Here is a 17754-nt window from a genome sequence, read left to right on the forward strand (position 1 = left end):
AGCATTAGAGCATGGCACTTGGGTTCGATTTCCACTGGGGCCACCCATATGTAAAATGTATGCATGGATGACTGTACGTCGCTTTGGATAAAAACATCTGCTAAATGGCAAATACTATATATATTCTCCTTAGCAGTATATCTACCAGAAAATGTGGAACCTGTTTCAGAAAATCAGTGTGAACGCCAGATCAGTGGTGAACTACTCCACTAAGGACTACAGAGACCATGGATACAGGTGGGCTTTTCCTCAAAGGAGTACAAATACCATCATGGGTGTCAAAAGGGCTTCATGGGCTTTCATGAAGTGTTGAAATGACAAAGTTGTGTGCGGTATTTGTGTATACTGCAGACACTGCTCCCTGGCTGTGATCAATGCTCTGGCCAATATCTAAGTCAATCTCCAGCAGGTGTACCTACTGGTTTATGAGCTGATGATCCATGTGCTGGAGCTGTTTGTCCAGCTGGAGGTGGAGGGCAAGAGAGCCACCAAGAGGGACTTGGACAAGGGCCCTTCATTGAAGGTACACACACACACACACACACACACACACACACACACACACACACACACACACACACACACACACACACACACACACACACACACACACACACACACACACACACACACACTGAGGGCGATAACAGGTGACTGGAGACCACTTTAGAAACATGTTTTGGCAAATAAATGTTGACTTGAATAAATGAGGTAATACTGTAATAACAAGTGTCTTATAGTGCTTTCCCCTCCTCCTTCAGGCATCCAGCAGTGCAGGCAACCTTGGGGTTCTTATTCCAGTCATTGCTGTGTTAAGTACTGTATGCTATCTGTGCAAAGTGTCTTCCCATTTTGCCTGATTTCCTGACTTGAACCATTGGCGCTCAAATCACTCATTCGCACTTAGATAGACATCACGATTGTGTGGGTAGCTAAAGTAAAGCACTTAGAAGGAACGAGTGTGTCTTAGGGGTATCGTCTATCGACGATGATTGACAGCCATAATCCTATTTGCTTAGGCTATTTCAATAAATATGTTATGTACAGAACACAAAAGAGGTATGTGGGCCAGGCAGAGCAGAGAATTCCACCAAAGCAGCACAAAATGTCTCGTCAGAAAGTATTTGTTTTCTCTCTCTCTGTCGAATGCATGGGCCTTAGCCTATAGACTAAACCTATTTCTTTATAACGGACACTCCTTAACTGTATTGTGTCTGTTTACATTTTTTTACTTATATTCCCATCTATTTCCAGTCGATAGGCTATGAATATGACTTTGGGCTATAGCCTCCACTTTCATTGTTTTATTATTTTAAACCATGAATAAATCTAACAGAGTTCCTGCTCAAAAAGTTGTTTTAATAGACTAAAAATGTAAAGTAGTCAGGGGACTAACAATAAGAGAGAACAAACCATATCGAATGAAAAGTTTAATCAAGCATATTAAGAAGGAAATCATGCATGCGAGGCTAGGAAAATCCCTCCATGCGAAGTTGAAAACCAAATAGCCAATAAACTATCCTCCTACTAAGCTTATTCTAAAAGCTTCAAGACAAGTTCAAGTTATGAACATTAGCCTATTTACCAAATATTCTACATTAAAAAGGTGTTGTCCTAAAGTTGCCGCTTTCAAAAAGAACAAGAATGAAAGTCTATAAGCCCAGCAGTGTTCCCCCTTTATTCATTTAGCAGTAGCGGGCCGCCGACACTGCTAAATCGTTGCCACTCCTTAGAAATATAATATTTTATTTATTTTATTAGAAAAACATTTTCAGAGTGGTAAAACATTGTCAGTCTAAACGTATATGACTAACACCAGATATAAACTATGTAGAAAAGATAAAGGAGCTGTATACTGTATCTTTAAATAAGATCATCGTTGAAAACTAACAATCACCAATGAAAATAGACTGTCTGAAAATCTAATTGATTTTGTTATAATGTTTCCTCACTCAAATTGCATGAGAACATGGTAAAATGTGTACAATTTTAAAACTGCTAATTTTCTTTCAGCCCAATTGCAAAATGTGTAGAATTGCAGGAAATGAGCTCTATAAACTGATTTCTGTTCTCTTACATTTCAAAGATGATAGTACAAAAAAAATCATGTTTTTTTTCTTTGTTATCTTTTACCAGATCTAATGATATTATATTCCCCTACCTGAATTTCACATTTCCACAAAGTTCAAATTGTTTCCTTTGTCACGATCGTCGTCAGGGTGGAAATAACAGGACCAAGGTGCAGCGTGGTCAGCGTACATTTTCCCTTTATTTTTAAATGTCGCCAACAAAACAATAAACAACAAAATGAACGTGAAGCTCCGTAAGGCTATACATGCATTAACGAAGACTAAGGTGGAAAAACAGGCTGCCTCAGTATGATTCCCAATCAGAGACAATGATAGACAGCTGTCCCTGATTGAGAACCATACCTGGCCAAAACATAGAAACAGAAAACATAGAAATAAAGAAACTAGAATGCCCACCCTAGTCACACCCTGGCCTAACCAAAATAGAGAATAAAAGCCTCTCTATGGCCAGGGCGTGATATCCTTTCAAATGGTATCAAGAATATGCATTTCCTTGCTTCAGGTCCTGAGCTCCAGGCAGTTAGATTTGGGTATGTCATTTTCGCCGAAAATTTAAAAGGGTCTGATCCTTAACCGGTCTCCTCCACTTCATCTACACTGATTGAATCAATAAAGGATCATAGCTTTCTCCTGGATTCACCTGGCTAGTCTATGTCATGGAAAGAGCAGGTGATCCTAATGTTTTGTGTATAGTGTATATACGGGCAGCTTCATTAAATAGTCCCCTTAAAACACCTGTCTTAATGTCAACAGTAAAGAGGCGACTCTGGGATGCTGGCCTTCTAGGCAGAGTTGCAAAGAAAAAGCCATATCTCAGACTGGCCAATAAAAATAAAATATTAAGATGGGCAAAAGAACACAGACACTGGAGAGAGGAACTCTGCCTAGAAGGCCAGCATCCCGGAGTCGCCTCTTCACTGTTGATGTTGAGACTGGTGTTTTGCAGGTACAATTTTTAATGAAGCTGCCAGTTGGGGACTTGTGAGGCGTCTGTTTCTCAAACTAGACAGTCTAATGTACTTGTCCTCTTGCTCAGTTGTGCACCGGGGCATCCCACTCCTTTTTCTATTCTGGTTAGAGACAGTTTGCGCTGTTATGTGAAGGGAGTAGTACACAGCGTTGTACCAGATCTTCAGTTTCTTGGCAATTTCTCCCATGGAATAGCCTTCATTTCTCAGAACAAGAATAGACTGACGAGTTTCAGAAAAAAGGTCTTTGTTTCTGGCCATTTTGAGCCTGTCATCGAACCCACAAATACTGATGCTCCAGATACTCAACTAGTCTAAAGAAGGACAATTTTATCGCTTCTTTAATCAGAACAACATTTTCAGCTGTGCTAACATAATTGCAAAATGGTTTCTAATGATCAATTAGCCTTTTAAAATGATCAACTTGGATTAGCTAACACAACGTGCCATTGGAAAACAGGAGTGATGCTTGCTGATAATGTGCCTGTCACGTTCCTGACCTATTGTTCCTTTTTCTTTTATTTATTTAGTTGGTCAGGGCGTGAGTTGGGGTGGGTTGTCTTTGTGTGTTTTGTCTAGTTTAGGGTGTGCGTATTGTTTAAGGGGTTTTTAGTATGTATGGGGTTGTGTTCAGTGTAGGTGTTTAGGAAAGTCTATGGTTGCCTGATTTGGTTCTCAATCCGAGACAGCTGTTTATTGTTGTCTCTGATTGGGAGCCATATTTAAGGCAGCCATAGGCTTTAGGTGGTTGTGGGTAATTGTCTATGTTCTATGTTGCATGTGTGCACTTAGTTCTGTTTAGCGTCACAATCGTTTATTTTGTAAGTGTTTGTTTTTTCCTTCATTAAAGAAGATGTATTTTTCACGCACTGCGCCTTGGTCCTCTCTTTCTCAAGAAGACGACAGTGCCTCTGTATGCCTATGTAGATATTCGATAAACAATCAGCCATTTCCAGCTACAATAGTCATTTTCAACATTAACAATGTCTACACTGTGTTTTTGATCAAATTTATGTTATTTTAATGGACAAAAAATGTGCTTTTCTTTCAAAAACAAGGACATTTCTAAGTGACCCCAAACTTTTGACTGGTACTGTATATATAAAGTTTGGGCACCTACTCATTCAAGGGTTTTTCTTTATTTTTACAATTTTCTACATTGTAGAATAATAGTGAAGACATCAACACTATGAAATCACAAATATGGAATCATGTAGTAACCAAAAAAGTGTTAAAGTTTTTAGTTTTTATTTGAGATTCTTCAAATAGCCCTTTGCCTTGATGACAGCTTTCCACACTCTTGGCATTCTCTCAACCAACTTCATTAGGTAGTCACTTGGAATGCATTTCAATTAACAGGTGTGCCTTGTTAAAAGTTAATTTGTGGAATTTCTTTCCTGCTTAATGCGTTTGAGCCAATCAGTTGTGTTGTGACAAGGTAGGGGTGGTATACAGAAGATAGCCCTATTTGGTAAAAGACCAAGTCCATATTATGGCAAGAACAGCTCAAATAAGCACAGAGAAACGACAGTCCATCATTACTTTAAGACAGGGGTGTCAAACTCATTCCACGGAGGGCCTTGTGTCTGCAGGTTTTTGGTCTTTCCTTTCAATAAAGCCCTAGACAACCAGGTGTGGGGAGTTCCTAACTAATTAGTGATGTTAATTCATCAATCAAGTACAAGGGTGGAGCGAAAACCCGCAGACACTCGGCCCTCCATGGAATGAGTTTGACACCTGTGCTTTAAGACATGAAGGTCAGTCAATGCGGAAAATGTTAATAACTTTGAAAAAGTTTCTTCAAGAACAGTCGCAAAAACCATCAAGCACTATGATGATACTGGCTCTCATGAGGACCACCACAGGAAAGGAAGACCCAGAGTTACCTCTGCTGCAGAGGATAAGTTCATTGGAGTTACCAGCCTCAGAAATTGCAGCCCAAACAAATGCTTCACCGACTTCAAGTCACAGACACCTCTCAACATCAATTGTCTAGAGGAAACTGTGTGAATCAGGCTTACATGGTCGAATTGCTGCAAAGAAACCACAAGAGCAATGGACATTAGACCGGTGGAAATCTGTCCTTTGGTTTGTTGAGTCCAAATTTGAGGTTTTTGTTTCCAAACACCGTGTGAGACGCACAGTAGGTGAACGGATGATCTCTGCAGGTGTGATTGCAAAACTGAATAGGAGACCAAACAAGCAGCAAACAAAGAAGAAAGGCTTTTGAAAAAGTAACAATTTTTTCATAAAATTATACCGTTTTCTTAGCTAGCTAAGTTGTTTACCTGTTGCTAGGCAGTTGCTAGGGACATTCCTGGAAAAAGCTAGCTAGCTAACAAGGAGTGTCTAGTTGGCAGAAGAGAAGAAGGGACAAAGAAGGGACAAAGTGGGACAAAATAAGGACAGAAGAAAAGGGAAAGGGGGGAAAGGGGACATTAAGGTGAAGCAGTCCTCTAAAGACACAAAAGACAATAATACAAGAAACAACACTTCTATTGCCTCTCCCTCTACGATACGCACTTCCGGGTTGGAGCGAGTAGTTGCATTCCGCTTTGCTCCACAGGTAGTATTACATTTCATTTCATTACAGTACAACAGTTTGATTTGTTTGATCTTAGCTGGCTACATAGCCGTCTTTGTATCCAAGATAATTGTGTAGTCTAGAGTAATTGTCGAGGTTACCTAGCCAGTTAGAGGTTACCTAGCCAGCTACACTTTCAAACAAAGTCAACAACGCAGCCACTGCTAGCTAGCCTATTTCACCAGCCAGCAGTACTATATCATTTTAGTCAATAAGATTTTTTGCAACGTAAGCTTAACTTTCTGAACATTCGAGACGTGTAGTCCACTTGTCATTCCAATCTCCTTTTCATTAGCGTAGCCTCTTCTGTAGCCTGTCAACTATGTGTCTGTCTATCCCTGTTCTCTCCTCTCTGCACAGACCATACAAACGCTTCACACCGCGTGGCCGCTGCTACTCTAACCTGGTGGTCCCAGCGCGCACGACCCACGTGGAGTTCCAGGTCTCAGGCAGCCTCTGGAACTGCCGATCTGCGGCCAACAAGGCAGAGTTCATCTCAGCCTATGCTTCCCTCCAGTCCCTCGACTTCTTGGCACTGACGGAAACATGGATTACCACTGATAACACTGCTACTCCTACTGCTCTCTCCTCGTCTGCCCACGTGTTCTCGCACACCCCGAGAGCTTCTGGTCAGCGGGGTGGTGGCACTGGGATCCTCATCTCTCCCAAGTGGACATTCTCTCTTTCTCCCCTGACCCATCTGTCTATCGCCTCCTTTGAATTCCATGCTGTCACAGTTACCAGCCCTTTCAAGCTTAACATCCTTATCATTTATCGCCCTCCAGGATCCCTTGGAGAGTTCATCAATGAGCTTGACGCCCTGATAAGTTCCTTTCCTGAGGATGGCTCACCTCTCACAGTTCTGGGTGACTTTAACCTCCCCACGTCTACCTTTGACTCATTCCTCTCTGCCTCCTTCTTTCCACTCCTCTCCTCTTTTGACCTCACCCTCTCACCTTCCCCCCCTACTCACAAGGCAGGCAATACGCTTGACCTCATCTTTACTAGATGCTGTTCTTCCACTAATCTCATTGCAACTCCCCTCCAAGTCTCCGACCACTACCTTGTATCCTTTTCCCTCTCGCTCTCATCCAACACTTCCCACACTGCCCCTACTCGGATGGTATCGCGCCGTCCCAACCTTCGCTCTCTCTCCCCCGCTACTCTCTCCTCTTCCATCCTATCATCTCTTCCCTCTGCTCAAACCTTCTCCAACCTATCTCCTGATTCTGCCTCCTCAACCCTCCTCTCCTCCCTTTCTGCATCCTTTGACTCTCTATGTCCCCTATCCTCCAGGCCGGCTCGGTCCTCCCCTCCTGCTCCGTGGCTGGACGACTCATTGCGAGCTCACAGAACAGGGCTCCGGGCAGCCGAGCGGAAATGGAGGAAAACTCGCCTCCCTGCGGACCTGGCATCCTTTCACTCCCTCCTCTCTACATTCTCCTCTTCTGTCTCTGCTGCTAAAGCCAATTTCTACCACTCTAAATTCCAAGCATCTGCCTCTAACCCTAGGAAGCTCTTTGCCACCTTCTCCTCCCTCCTGAATCCTCCTCCCCCTCCTCCCCCCTCCTCCCTCTCTGCTGATGACTTCGTCAACCATTTTGAAAAGAAGGTCGACGACATCCGATCCTCGTTTGCTAAGTCAAACGACACCGCTGGTTCTGCTCACACTGCCCTACCCTGTGCTTTGACCTCTTTCTCGCCTCTCTCTCCAGATGAAATCTCGCGTTTTGTGACGGCCGGCCGCCCAACAACCTGCCCGCTTGACCCTATCCCCTCCTCTCTTCTCCAGACCATTTCCGGAGACCTTCTCCCTTACCTCACCTCGCTCATCAACTCATCCTTGACCGCTGGCTACGTCCCTTCCGTCTTCAAGAGAGCGAGAGTTGCACCCCTTCTGAAAAAACCTACACTCGATCCCTCCGATGTCAACAACTACAGACCAGTATCCCTTCTTTCTTTTCTCTCCAAAACTCTTGAACGTGCCGTCCTTGGACAGCTCTCCTGCTATCTCTCTCAGAATGACCTTCTTGATCCAAATCAGTCAGGTTTCAAGACTAGTCATTCAACTGAGACTGCTCTTCTCTGTGTCACGGAGGCGCTCCGCACTGCTAAAGCTAACTCTCTCTCCTCTGCTCTCATCCTTCTAGACCTATCGGCTGCCTTTGATACTGTGAACCATCAGATCCTCCTCTCCACCCTCTCCGAGCTGGGCATCTCCGGCGCGGCCCACGCTTGGATTGCGTCCTACCTGACAGGTCGCTCCTACCAGGTGGCGTGGCGAGAATCTGTCTCCGCACCACGTGCTCTCACCACTGGTGTCCCCCAGGGCTCTGTTCTAGGCCCTCTCCTATTCTCGCTATACACCAAGTCACTTGGCTCTGTCATATCCGCACATGGTCTCTCCTATCATTGCTATGCAGACGACACACAATTAATCTTCTCCTTTCCCCCCTCTGATAACCAGGTGGTGAATCGCATCTCTGCATGTCTGGCAGACATATCAGTGTGGATGACGGATCACCACCTCAAGCTGAACCTCGGCAAGACGGAGCTGCTCTTCCTCCTGGGGAAGGACTGCCCGTTCCATGATCTCGCCATCACGGTTGACAACTCCATTGTGTCCTCCTCCCAGAGTGCTAAGAACCTTGGCGTGATCCTGGACAACACCCTGTCGTTCTCAACTAACATCAAGGCGGTGACCCGTTCCTGTAGGTTCATGCTCTACAACATTCGCAGAGTACGACCCTGCCTCACGCAGGAAGCGGCGCAGGTCCTAATCCAGGCACTTGTCATCTCCCGTCTGGATTACTGCAACTCGCTGTTGGCTGGGCTCCCTGCCTGTGCCATTAAACCCTTACAACTCATCCAGAACGCCGCAGCCCGTCTGGTGTTCAACTTTCCCAAGTTCTCTCACGTCACCCCGCTCCTCCGCTCTCTCCACTGGCTTCCAGTTGAAGCTCGCATCCGCTACAAGACCATGGTGCTTGCCTACGGAGCTGTGAGGGGAACGGCACCTCCGTACCTTCAGGCTCTGATCAGGCCCTACACCCAAACAAGGGCACTGCGTTCATCCACCTCTGGCCTGCTCGCCTCCCTACCTCTGAGGAAGTACAGTTCCCGCTCAGCCCAGTCAAAACTGTTCGCTGCTCTGGCACCCCAATGGTGGAACAAACTCCCTTACGACGCCAGGTCAGCGGAGTCAATCACCACCTTCCGGAGACACCTGAAACACCACCTCTTTAAGGAATACCTAGGATAGGATAAAGTAATCCTTTCTAACCCCCCCCCCCCCTTAAAATAGTTAGATGCACTATTGTAAAGTGGTTCTTCCACTGGATATCATAAGGTGAATGCACCAATTTGTAAGTCGCTCTGGATAAGAGCGTCTGCTAAATGACTTAAATGTAAATGTAATGTAAATGATTCCCAATGTGAAGCATGGAGGAGGAGGTGTGATGGTGTGGGGGTGCTTTGCTATTGACACTGTCAGTGATTTATTTAGAATTCAAGGCACACTTAACCAGCGTGGCTACCATAGCATTCTGCAGCAAAATACCATCCCATCTAGTTTGCACTTAGTGGGACTATCATTTGTTTTTCAACAGGACAATGACCCAACAGGTGCCAGGCTGTGTAAGGACTATTTGACCAAGAAAGAGAGTGATTGAGTGCAGCCTCAGATTTTTGGCTCCCGAGTGGCGCAGTGGTCTAAGGCACAGCATGTCAGTGCTAGAGACGTCACTACAGACCCTGGTTCGATTCCAGGCTGTATCACAACCTACCGTAAACGTGATTGGGCGTCCCATAGGGCGCCGCATAATTGGCCCAGCGCTGTCCGGGTTAGGGGTTGGCCGGGGTAGGCTGTCATTGTAAATAAGAATTTGTTCTTAACTGGCTTGCCTAGTTAATTAAAGGTTAAAAAAAATCTGATGACCTGGTCTCCACAATCACCTATCCTCAACCCAATTTTTTTTTACCTTTCTTTAACTAGGCAAATCAGTTAAGAACAAATTCTTATTTACAATGACGGCCTAGGAACAGTGGGTTAACTGCCTTGTTCAGGGGCAGATGACAGATTTTTACCTTGTCAGCTCGGGATTCAATCTAGCAACCTTTCATTTACTGGCCCAACGCTCTAACCACTAGGCTACCTGTGGCTACCTGATGGTGGAGGGAAGGAAAAGCAGCCTACAAGTGCACATCATATGTGGGAACTCCTTCAAGACTATTGGAAAAGCATTCCAGGTGAAGCTGGTTGAGAGAATGCCAAGATTGTGTAACGCTGTCATCAAGGCAAAGGGTGGCTACTTTGAAGAATCTAAAATATAGAATATTTTGTGTGTGTGAGATGGATCTGATGGTGCCATTACATACCAACCCAAAAAGATCTGAGCTCCATCTAATTAGAGTTTAACTCAGCCGACAAATATTTACTCTTTGCAAAATATGTAACTGGGTTTTTATCTTGGTGCTTTTGTTTTCACCCTTTATTGGAAAGCTTACTGTATTTGTAAGTTTTCTTTATTTTAACATACGATATGTCATTTTAGCAGATGATTTTATCCAAAGCGACGATACATTTTACATATGGGTGGCTACTGGAATCGAACCAACAATCCTGGCATTGCAAGCGCTACCGACTGAGCCAGACCGGACAATTTTGAATTAGGTCATTTTTTTGTATTGCTGAAAATGTACTAGAGAAAGAAATGTTGCACCTGCATTTTAACTTGTAAAGCGTTTAAATGTTTGTCATACAACACAAAAGCATTTTCAACAGTCTCAAATGCTTTTGTATATCATTTTATCTAACATTCTAGACAGAACTTTACATACACAGGTTTGCTAAACACTTTTCAGAAAATCCAAACATCCAACATAAAAAAAAACTAAACAAGAAAGTCATGGTCAAATTGACTATATTGTTTTCCCCTAAAACATTTATTGAATAGCCAAAGCTTAGTGTTTCAAGTCGAACAACTTCCACTGTAGATGTATAGAGAGATGGAACATTAACAGACAGCAAATATCAACACTCCTGACTAACCTCTCTCAGACACAGGTTCATACAGTTCGCCATGACAGCTAGTAGTCCCATTGTAGGATCAGCAGAATTGGTTACCAGGCCAATATTTTTGAAACGGCTTCCTACTTTGGGTGAATGCTAGCTGAAAAGGACATTTTAAAAGATAGTTCATAAAAAAAAATAGTATTTTGTTAATTAGTCCACTGTTAATACAACCCCCAAAAAAGTATTAATGTTAGTAGGTACATTTTTCTAGATAGAATGAACTACAGAGTTACCAAGCGTTTAGCTCTGTGAGGGGTCGACCACGCGGCCCATGAAGACAAGGCAGTCTGTGCGGTGCTCATAGATGAGGAAGAGGAATGGCCGGTCTATAACGAATCGTATCTGTGAGGAGAGGGGCATGAAGCCCACCTGGGTCAGGGCCGCAGCCTCCGTCCCCTCCTCGTTCACCGTGATCGTCCCCTGGTGCTTCAACTGGTGGGGAGAGAAGAGAGAGAATCGAGTTATGACCCAATCGAGTTATGACCCAATCTTATCTAACATTATTAGATAGCAAAACAATGTTTGGCCTTGACAGCGTATTGCTGGTGTTAGCATCGAGCAGTGAAAGTTAAGATTGTGGTGTTTGCTCTCTTGGAGGTTTGTTTACCCAGTTAATTGCGATCTTCTCTGAAGTCATCCCAGTGAAGTCACCCCTCTCCTCAAAGAGGTCTGTGAGGCCCATCTCCTTAAGGTTGTCTATCAGGTCATAACTCTGCTCCAGCTTAAACCTGGGGAACACCACCTCACGCGTCCTTGGGTAGAGACCAATACAGAATATACTCTTTAGACCCTTAGAGTGGTTTCAGAAAGTATTCATATCCCTTGACTTATTCTACATTATCTCACCCATCTACACACAATACCCCATAATGACCTCACCCATCTACACACAATACCCCATTATGACAAAGTGATATTTTCTTTTAGAAATGTATTGAAAATGAAATACAGAAATATCGAATTTACACAAGTATTCCCACCCTTGAGTCAATATTTTGTAGATGCACTTTTGGCAGTGATTACAGCTGTTTCTGGGTAAGTCTCTACGACCTTTCCACTCCTGAAATGTGCAACATTTACCCATTTATTATTTAAAAAAATCTTCAAGCAGAACTAGGTTTTCCTCTAGGATTTTGCCTGTGCTTAGCTCCATTATGTCTAAGCTTGAAAAAATGGAGAGTGTTACTCAGTAAGTGGATTTGCCCATAACACTTTGTATTCAGGGCAAAAACGTAATTGCTTTGCGACATTTTTTGCAGTATTACTTTAGTACCTTATTGCAATGAAGTTGCATGTTTTGGAATATTTGTATTCTGTACAGGCTTCATTCTTTTTACTCTGTCAACTAGGTTAGTATTGTGGAGTAACTATAATGTTATTGAGCCATCCTTGGTTTTCTCCTATCACAGCCATTAAACTCTGTAACTGTTTTAAAGTCAACATTGGCCTCATGGTGAAAATCCCTGAGCTGTCACCTTCCTCTCTGGCAACTGAGTTAGGAAGAACGCCAATATCTTAGTTGTGACTGTTCGTATTGATACATGATCCAAAGTGTAAATTATAACTTCACCATTCTCAAAGGGATATTCAATGTCTGTTTTTTAAATTGTTTTTTTATCTACTAATCTGTGTTTGAAATTCACTGCTCGACTGAGGGACCTTAGAGATCATTTTATGTGTGGGGTACAGAGATGAGGTAGTCATTCAAAAATCATGTGAAACACTATTATTGCATACAGAGTGGGTCCAAAAAATGTATTATGTTACTTGTTAAGCACATTTTCACTCATTACCTTATTTAGGTCTGCCATAAAGGGGTTGAATACTTATTGACATTTGAGCTTTTCACTTTTTATAAATTTGTAAAAAAATCAAAAAACATAATTCTACTTTGACATTATGGGGTATTTTGTGTAGGCCATTGACAGAAAACATCTCTATTTAATAAATGTTAAATTCACGCTGTAACACAACAAAATCTGGAAAAAGTGAAGGGGTGTGAATATTTTCTGAAGGCACTGTGTCTCTTATCCCATAGCTTCCATAATGTGGTAGTTTTGGCCCTATACTGTGGTAGTTTTGGCCCTATCTTTTGTTCATAACTTTACAGTGTTTATTCCTGTTCACCTTGGGCCAGGTCTGCTCACATGTTGGTCAAGTTTTGTCTGGAATGGCCACCTGTTGTCTTGTATGGTCATGTGTACTGTTCTCTTTTATCATGTATGCCTGTCAGTCAGTCAGGTTCTTACCTATTGGTCAGATGTGACCAGGTGTGGTCATATGTTCTCACCTGTTGGTCATGTTGCTGAGCCATTTGTTGACCACTGTGGGGGAGATCTCTTGCTCCAGGTTCCTCATGCCGGAGATCTTCCTGGGCAGGGCGATGAGCATGCTGATGTTCCCCACATAGGGGAGCTAGAAGAATCATGACGATAAAGATATGATCATCTTTTTTATGACGGTCTTCATCCATCACTGTTGGTTACACAATTAAACTGTAATTGTGCCAGCCCTATACTGTAGGCCTATATTGCACTGCACTGAATCTTCTTTTTTATATATAGCTAACTTCCCTGAACTAAATGTCTACCACCCACCTGTAGGATGTCACACTGCAGTTCGTGGTCTGCAGCCGCCAGGTAGTTCCCTTTCTTCTGCATCATTGGCACTCGAACATTTATTTTCTCATTCACACGGAAGTTCCGGTAGTGAGTCATCTCCTTTGGGAATTTCTGCTCCCACGTACCTGTTTGTGTGGGTGGGGATTTGTTGTTTGTGTGGGTGAGATTTTGTTTGGCTTGTGTCAATAAGATGTTTCTCAATTTTCTTACAAAGAGAGGATTTTAATTTCGTTGTTAAATCCTAGGCCTAATGGAAATGTAATATAGACCATATTGTATCACTTTAAAAGATTTTACTTAATGTTGACAAAATATAATCAGAGACAGACAGATACTTGGTGCTTGGTCCATAGACATGGCATAGTTGAGGCTTATTGCTCTGATGTTGTCTTTACCTTTAAAGTAGAGGTAGTTGAGCAGCATCAGCACCATATTGGGGTCCACATTTTTTAGTGGTTCTCTGATCAGTCCTTTGGTCAGCTTTGAGATGCGCCGGTTAGCCTTGTCCAGAAACGCCTTGTCCCTGAAGTCCACCGATTGGGGCTCTGCAAAATAGTATGCCTTGGTGTCTGCCCGGAAACTTGGTTCCACCGCCACCTCCTTTTTCACGTACAGGTCATTAACGGATCGCAGCGTGTACCCGAAATTGCGTCGGAAGAGTCTGTGTGTGAGCTTCCGGAACAGCTTGTGCACCGTGGCGTTGTCGTAGTGATTGCTGGCGTTGACGAAATTGGCGAATCCCAGCACCCGGTAGAGCTGAGAATGTGTTCCAGGCCCCGCTCCCAGTGACATCATGCCCATGGCGATGGAGATTCCGGCGGGCGCCAGCAGAATGTTGTGGGTCTGGTTGACCTTGTTCCGAAGGCTGCGGTAGAGGTTGAAGCCAAAGTGGGCGTTGACCACGTTGATTCGTTGGAGGCGTGAGCGGTCGTGAAATAGGCTCAGGAGTCGGGCGCGCCGCGTCTTTGGATCTGAGGGTTCAGCGAAGATGTCGATATACGGAGCGGGAGTTGCGATCTCATCAATCTCATCCCCCTCACTGTAATAATATAAATATTATGAAAATATGGTCATTTAGCAGAAGTGTTTAATCCAAAATGATTTACACAGTCAATCAAACCCACAAGCATGCACCATGCTCCAACCACTGCAATCAATGGATTTTGTGTCTATGGAGCGTCCCAGTGCTTAAATCCCTTTCATCACCCACCTGTAGTCGTCCCCTCCCTCAGCCAGGATTTTGTCAAAGTCGATGTAGTCTTCGTCCTCAAAGCCTTCCAGGGGAAGATCATTGGTCACAGTATTCTCTTTGTGGAACTCCAGAGGAATGTTCTCCATGTCCAGAGCTCCACCCTGGCCGAGGCCTCGTGGGTCCGGCTCAGTGTTTGGGGTCGGACTCTGGTCATAGAAGCTGAAGTGAGAGCCCAGGTCCTTGACCCCGGCGAGAGAGGGACCGACAAGGACACAGGACACAGCGATGACCGTGACAACCCACATCCTGACACGGACACAGCAGACAGATATAGAAGGCGACAGACAGAGCTCGAGCTCATCACGACAGACAGAGCTCGAGGAGATTGATCAAACTTTTCTATTGTGACTCAAAATAACCTAAATTCAGTGTTTCTAGTCTAAGTCTTCAGAAAAGGAATCAGTGACAACCCACCATTTGAGAAACACTGACCTAAGGTATTTATCAAGAACAATGATCAATATCAATAGCAACATGCTTAACCTTCTTTTGGTTGAAGGCATACACACTAAAGAACATCCAAACTTATTCAAAAAGGTATTCAGCAGTTGTTCAAAACTCGCAAACATTTCTGCTTAATTTCAGAGGAACTTTTCAGTTAATAAATAGGAGTTATGTACGAACACGACAGTGATAGTCTTTATCTTGTTAGGATTCATGTATTTGACGGCAGTCAGTCAAGGACTCTAAAATGGCTTACCTGTGCGTTCTCTGTGATGGCGGGAACTGGTCTGTTTGCAACACTGTGAAGAAAGAGCAGAAAGCCCAAACTGAACTTTGATGTCCTCTTACCCTGAACAAATAGCTCAGATCAAACAACAAAGTGTACAAAGTGCTGCATCCGTCTGAAATCTTTAACTCTGCCCCAGTCACTTGATCACTTAATACTGTATCTGTATTTTTTGTCCGAATTTTGTCCATTTAACTGGTAACTTTAATTGATACTTTAATTGACGTATCAGATTATTGGAGATTACACAGTTTTACACATTTAATCATTAATACAGTAAAAATGTGCTATTTTGTGAAAAAAAGTTTTACATTAAGTTAATGATATGCCCATACATTGTTACTCTAGATTTTACAATGCCATTGCAATCCAGATTCACTGGCCTTCGTTGGAAAATAAGTTATTATTTCTCATGGCACCGTGGACCACTGAGTTTTCCTCAGTGACATTCAATCTCTGTCTCTCCCTCTCCCTATACCTGTGCAAAGCCTGTGGGCTAGCGATAATGCTCCCAGCCCGTCTCCCCTTTGTTTCCGGCTTTCTGAATAAAGTGTGAAATTAAAAAAATGTTTCACAAAAACCTCTCTATCCATTTCCATTTTCTCTTACTTTACTGCTGACCAGACGGCTGCTGCCAATCATTGAGGCTAAGCCACTCCTTCAGAAGCTCTTGAGGGACTTCTGGCTGTACTCTGTTGCAGGGATGCAAACTGTTGAGGCCCCAAAAAGGGGACTGAAACATGCAAAAAAAACATCCCTGCTAGGGGGAAATGCAGGTTTTAACTAATTAAACAACAAAGAAAATGATCTACATGATCAGTCTCTGTGTTTAAAATAAAAAGCCGTTCATGTGAAACTAACTCACAGCTAAAAAATGTAAAGAAAGCAATCCAATGTTATTTGTTGCTTCGACTTTTCTGCAAATGATACTCAAGTATTGAGAAAAAGCTATACACTAATATTGCAGTTAGCCAATACAGCCTTTATAATAGAATGCTTGTGACCAGACACATCTAAATATTGCACTTGGGAAAAAAACATCTTCAAGTAGAAGTAGAATGAAACAAACAGGCATTCTATTTTTGCTCTATTATAGTGGCCCAATATAGTAGACATCGATCAAGTGCACAAGGCTACATGTGTGCAAAAATAACGTTCACCGAGTTAAACATTAAATAATCCCCCCTCACTAACACACAAGTGTCAAGTTCAATACAACAAAAGCAATATCTTCTGGCTACACTGCACATGATTACATTGTACACTTTCTGCCTGTGGACATCTGTTCTACAATGTGCCAGCAGAGCATGATACCCTTTGTTGGCATAATTGATCTCGTTCAGGCAGCGAGTATACCTGGCATACCCCTTTTTATCCACTGTATTGAAAAAGTGAGAAAGAGGGAAAGTGTGTGGTGTTCCTTTCACCATAGTGGCATCCAGCTTAAGCCAGGCCCAGCTCCAGCTACACTTGATCCCTGAATTCCCTTGTTTAACAAGCAAAGTCTAATTTTCACCTAATTCTCTCATTCTGAAAATTAACCACATAGTGTAGTAGTTCACAGATAGTAGTTAGTTCATTAGCTACTTAACTAGTTAACATTTCACACAGATTGCCAGGGTCCAGTAAGCAACTAACACGTTATAACTTGAGGAACGGCAAGGGGTCATATACCAGTTAATATTATAGCGAATTGGTTAGGTTACTAACGTTAGTAACTAACTAGCTAGCTAACGTTAGATGTCTGAATTTATTAGCCAGCAAATTTTCACACCATAAACTGAATTATTTGATCAGTTAAGTTGGCTAATGTTGCTCAACATTTCTCTGGCTAGCTAACGGGGAATTCGATCCAGCTAGCAAGATCCTTAACAATGCTAACAATACTTGTTCCACCACACTTTCTCCCTCACCTCAAACTTTCCAAATGCTAGTTGTTTTTCGATTACAGCTCATGAAGTACACTTCATCACCTTCATCACCTTCGTTATCGTTCAGGAGATGCCTTGCTGTAACTGGCAAACTGCTTTTCCACTCTCTGCTGTCTTTCCAGAGCGCAAGCTGATGCTGTAACAAGCAAATTGGTTGTCTCTTCTCTCTTCAGTCGCGTGATGCATTCTGTTATGAGAATGATTGGCTGACCCTTGGATACAGCCAGTATTGCTCCAAACCTCTCATTGGATCTATATGAATCATATAGGTCACCTATTTTGGATTCAAAACGGCTAATTTCGCTGAAAGGTTACTAGTTTGCATCTCCGTTGTTGTCAGGCCTTTGCTGTGGAGGGCTTGGGTCTGTGGCCAGAGGAGTGGTATGAGGGATTGTGTGAGATTGCCACCAAGTCTCCTCTCCTCATTTTCCCCAGCGGTGAACCGCTCCACTCCGAGAGTACAACTCTGCCAGACACACACACACAGACACACACAAAGACCAG

The 17754-nt window shown here is 43.2% G+C and overlaps 1 protein-coding gene across 3 annotated transcripts in view; it reads right to left on the reverse strand.

Annotated features, from left to right (window-relative positions):
- Positions 1-10432: 10432 nt before the first annotated feature.
- LOC129853989 (heparin cofactor 2-like) overlaps positions 10433-17754 on the reverse strand; it is a 64075-nt gene continuing 56753 nt past the window's right edge. Inside the window, exons 1-8 of one of the 3 annotated variants that reach the window (XM_055920576.1) lie at positions 15929-15946; positions 15290-15332; positions 14548-14835; positions 13733-14376; positions 13314-13462; positions 13007-13131; positions 11324-11468; positions 10433-11148 (exon numbers count right to left, since the gene is read on the reverse strand). In XM_055920576.1, the coding sequence (XP_055776551.1) occupies positions 10957-11148; positions 11324-11468; positions 13007-13131; positions 13314-13462; positions 13733-14376; positions 14548-14835; positions 15290-15332; position 15929 (1587 nt within the window). In that variant the 5' untranslated portion in view covers positions 15930-15946 and the 3' untranslated portion in view covers positions 10433-10956. The other 2 variants (XM_055920574.1, XM_055920575.1) reach the window with 2 other exon arrangements.

Source organism: Salvelinus fontinalis, chromosome 4, assembly GCF_029448725.1.
Source record: "Salvelinus fontinalis isolate EN_2023a chromosome 4, ASM2944872v1, whole genome shotgun sequence".
NCBI lineage: Eukaryota > Metazoa > Chordata > Actinopteri > Salmoniformes > Salmonidae > Salvelinus > Salvelinus fontinalis.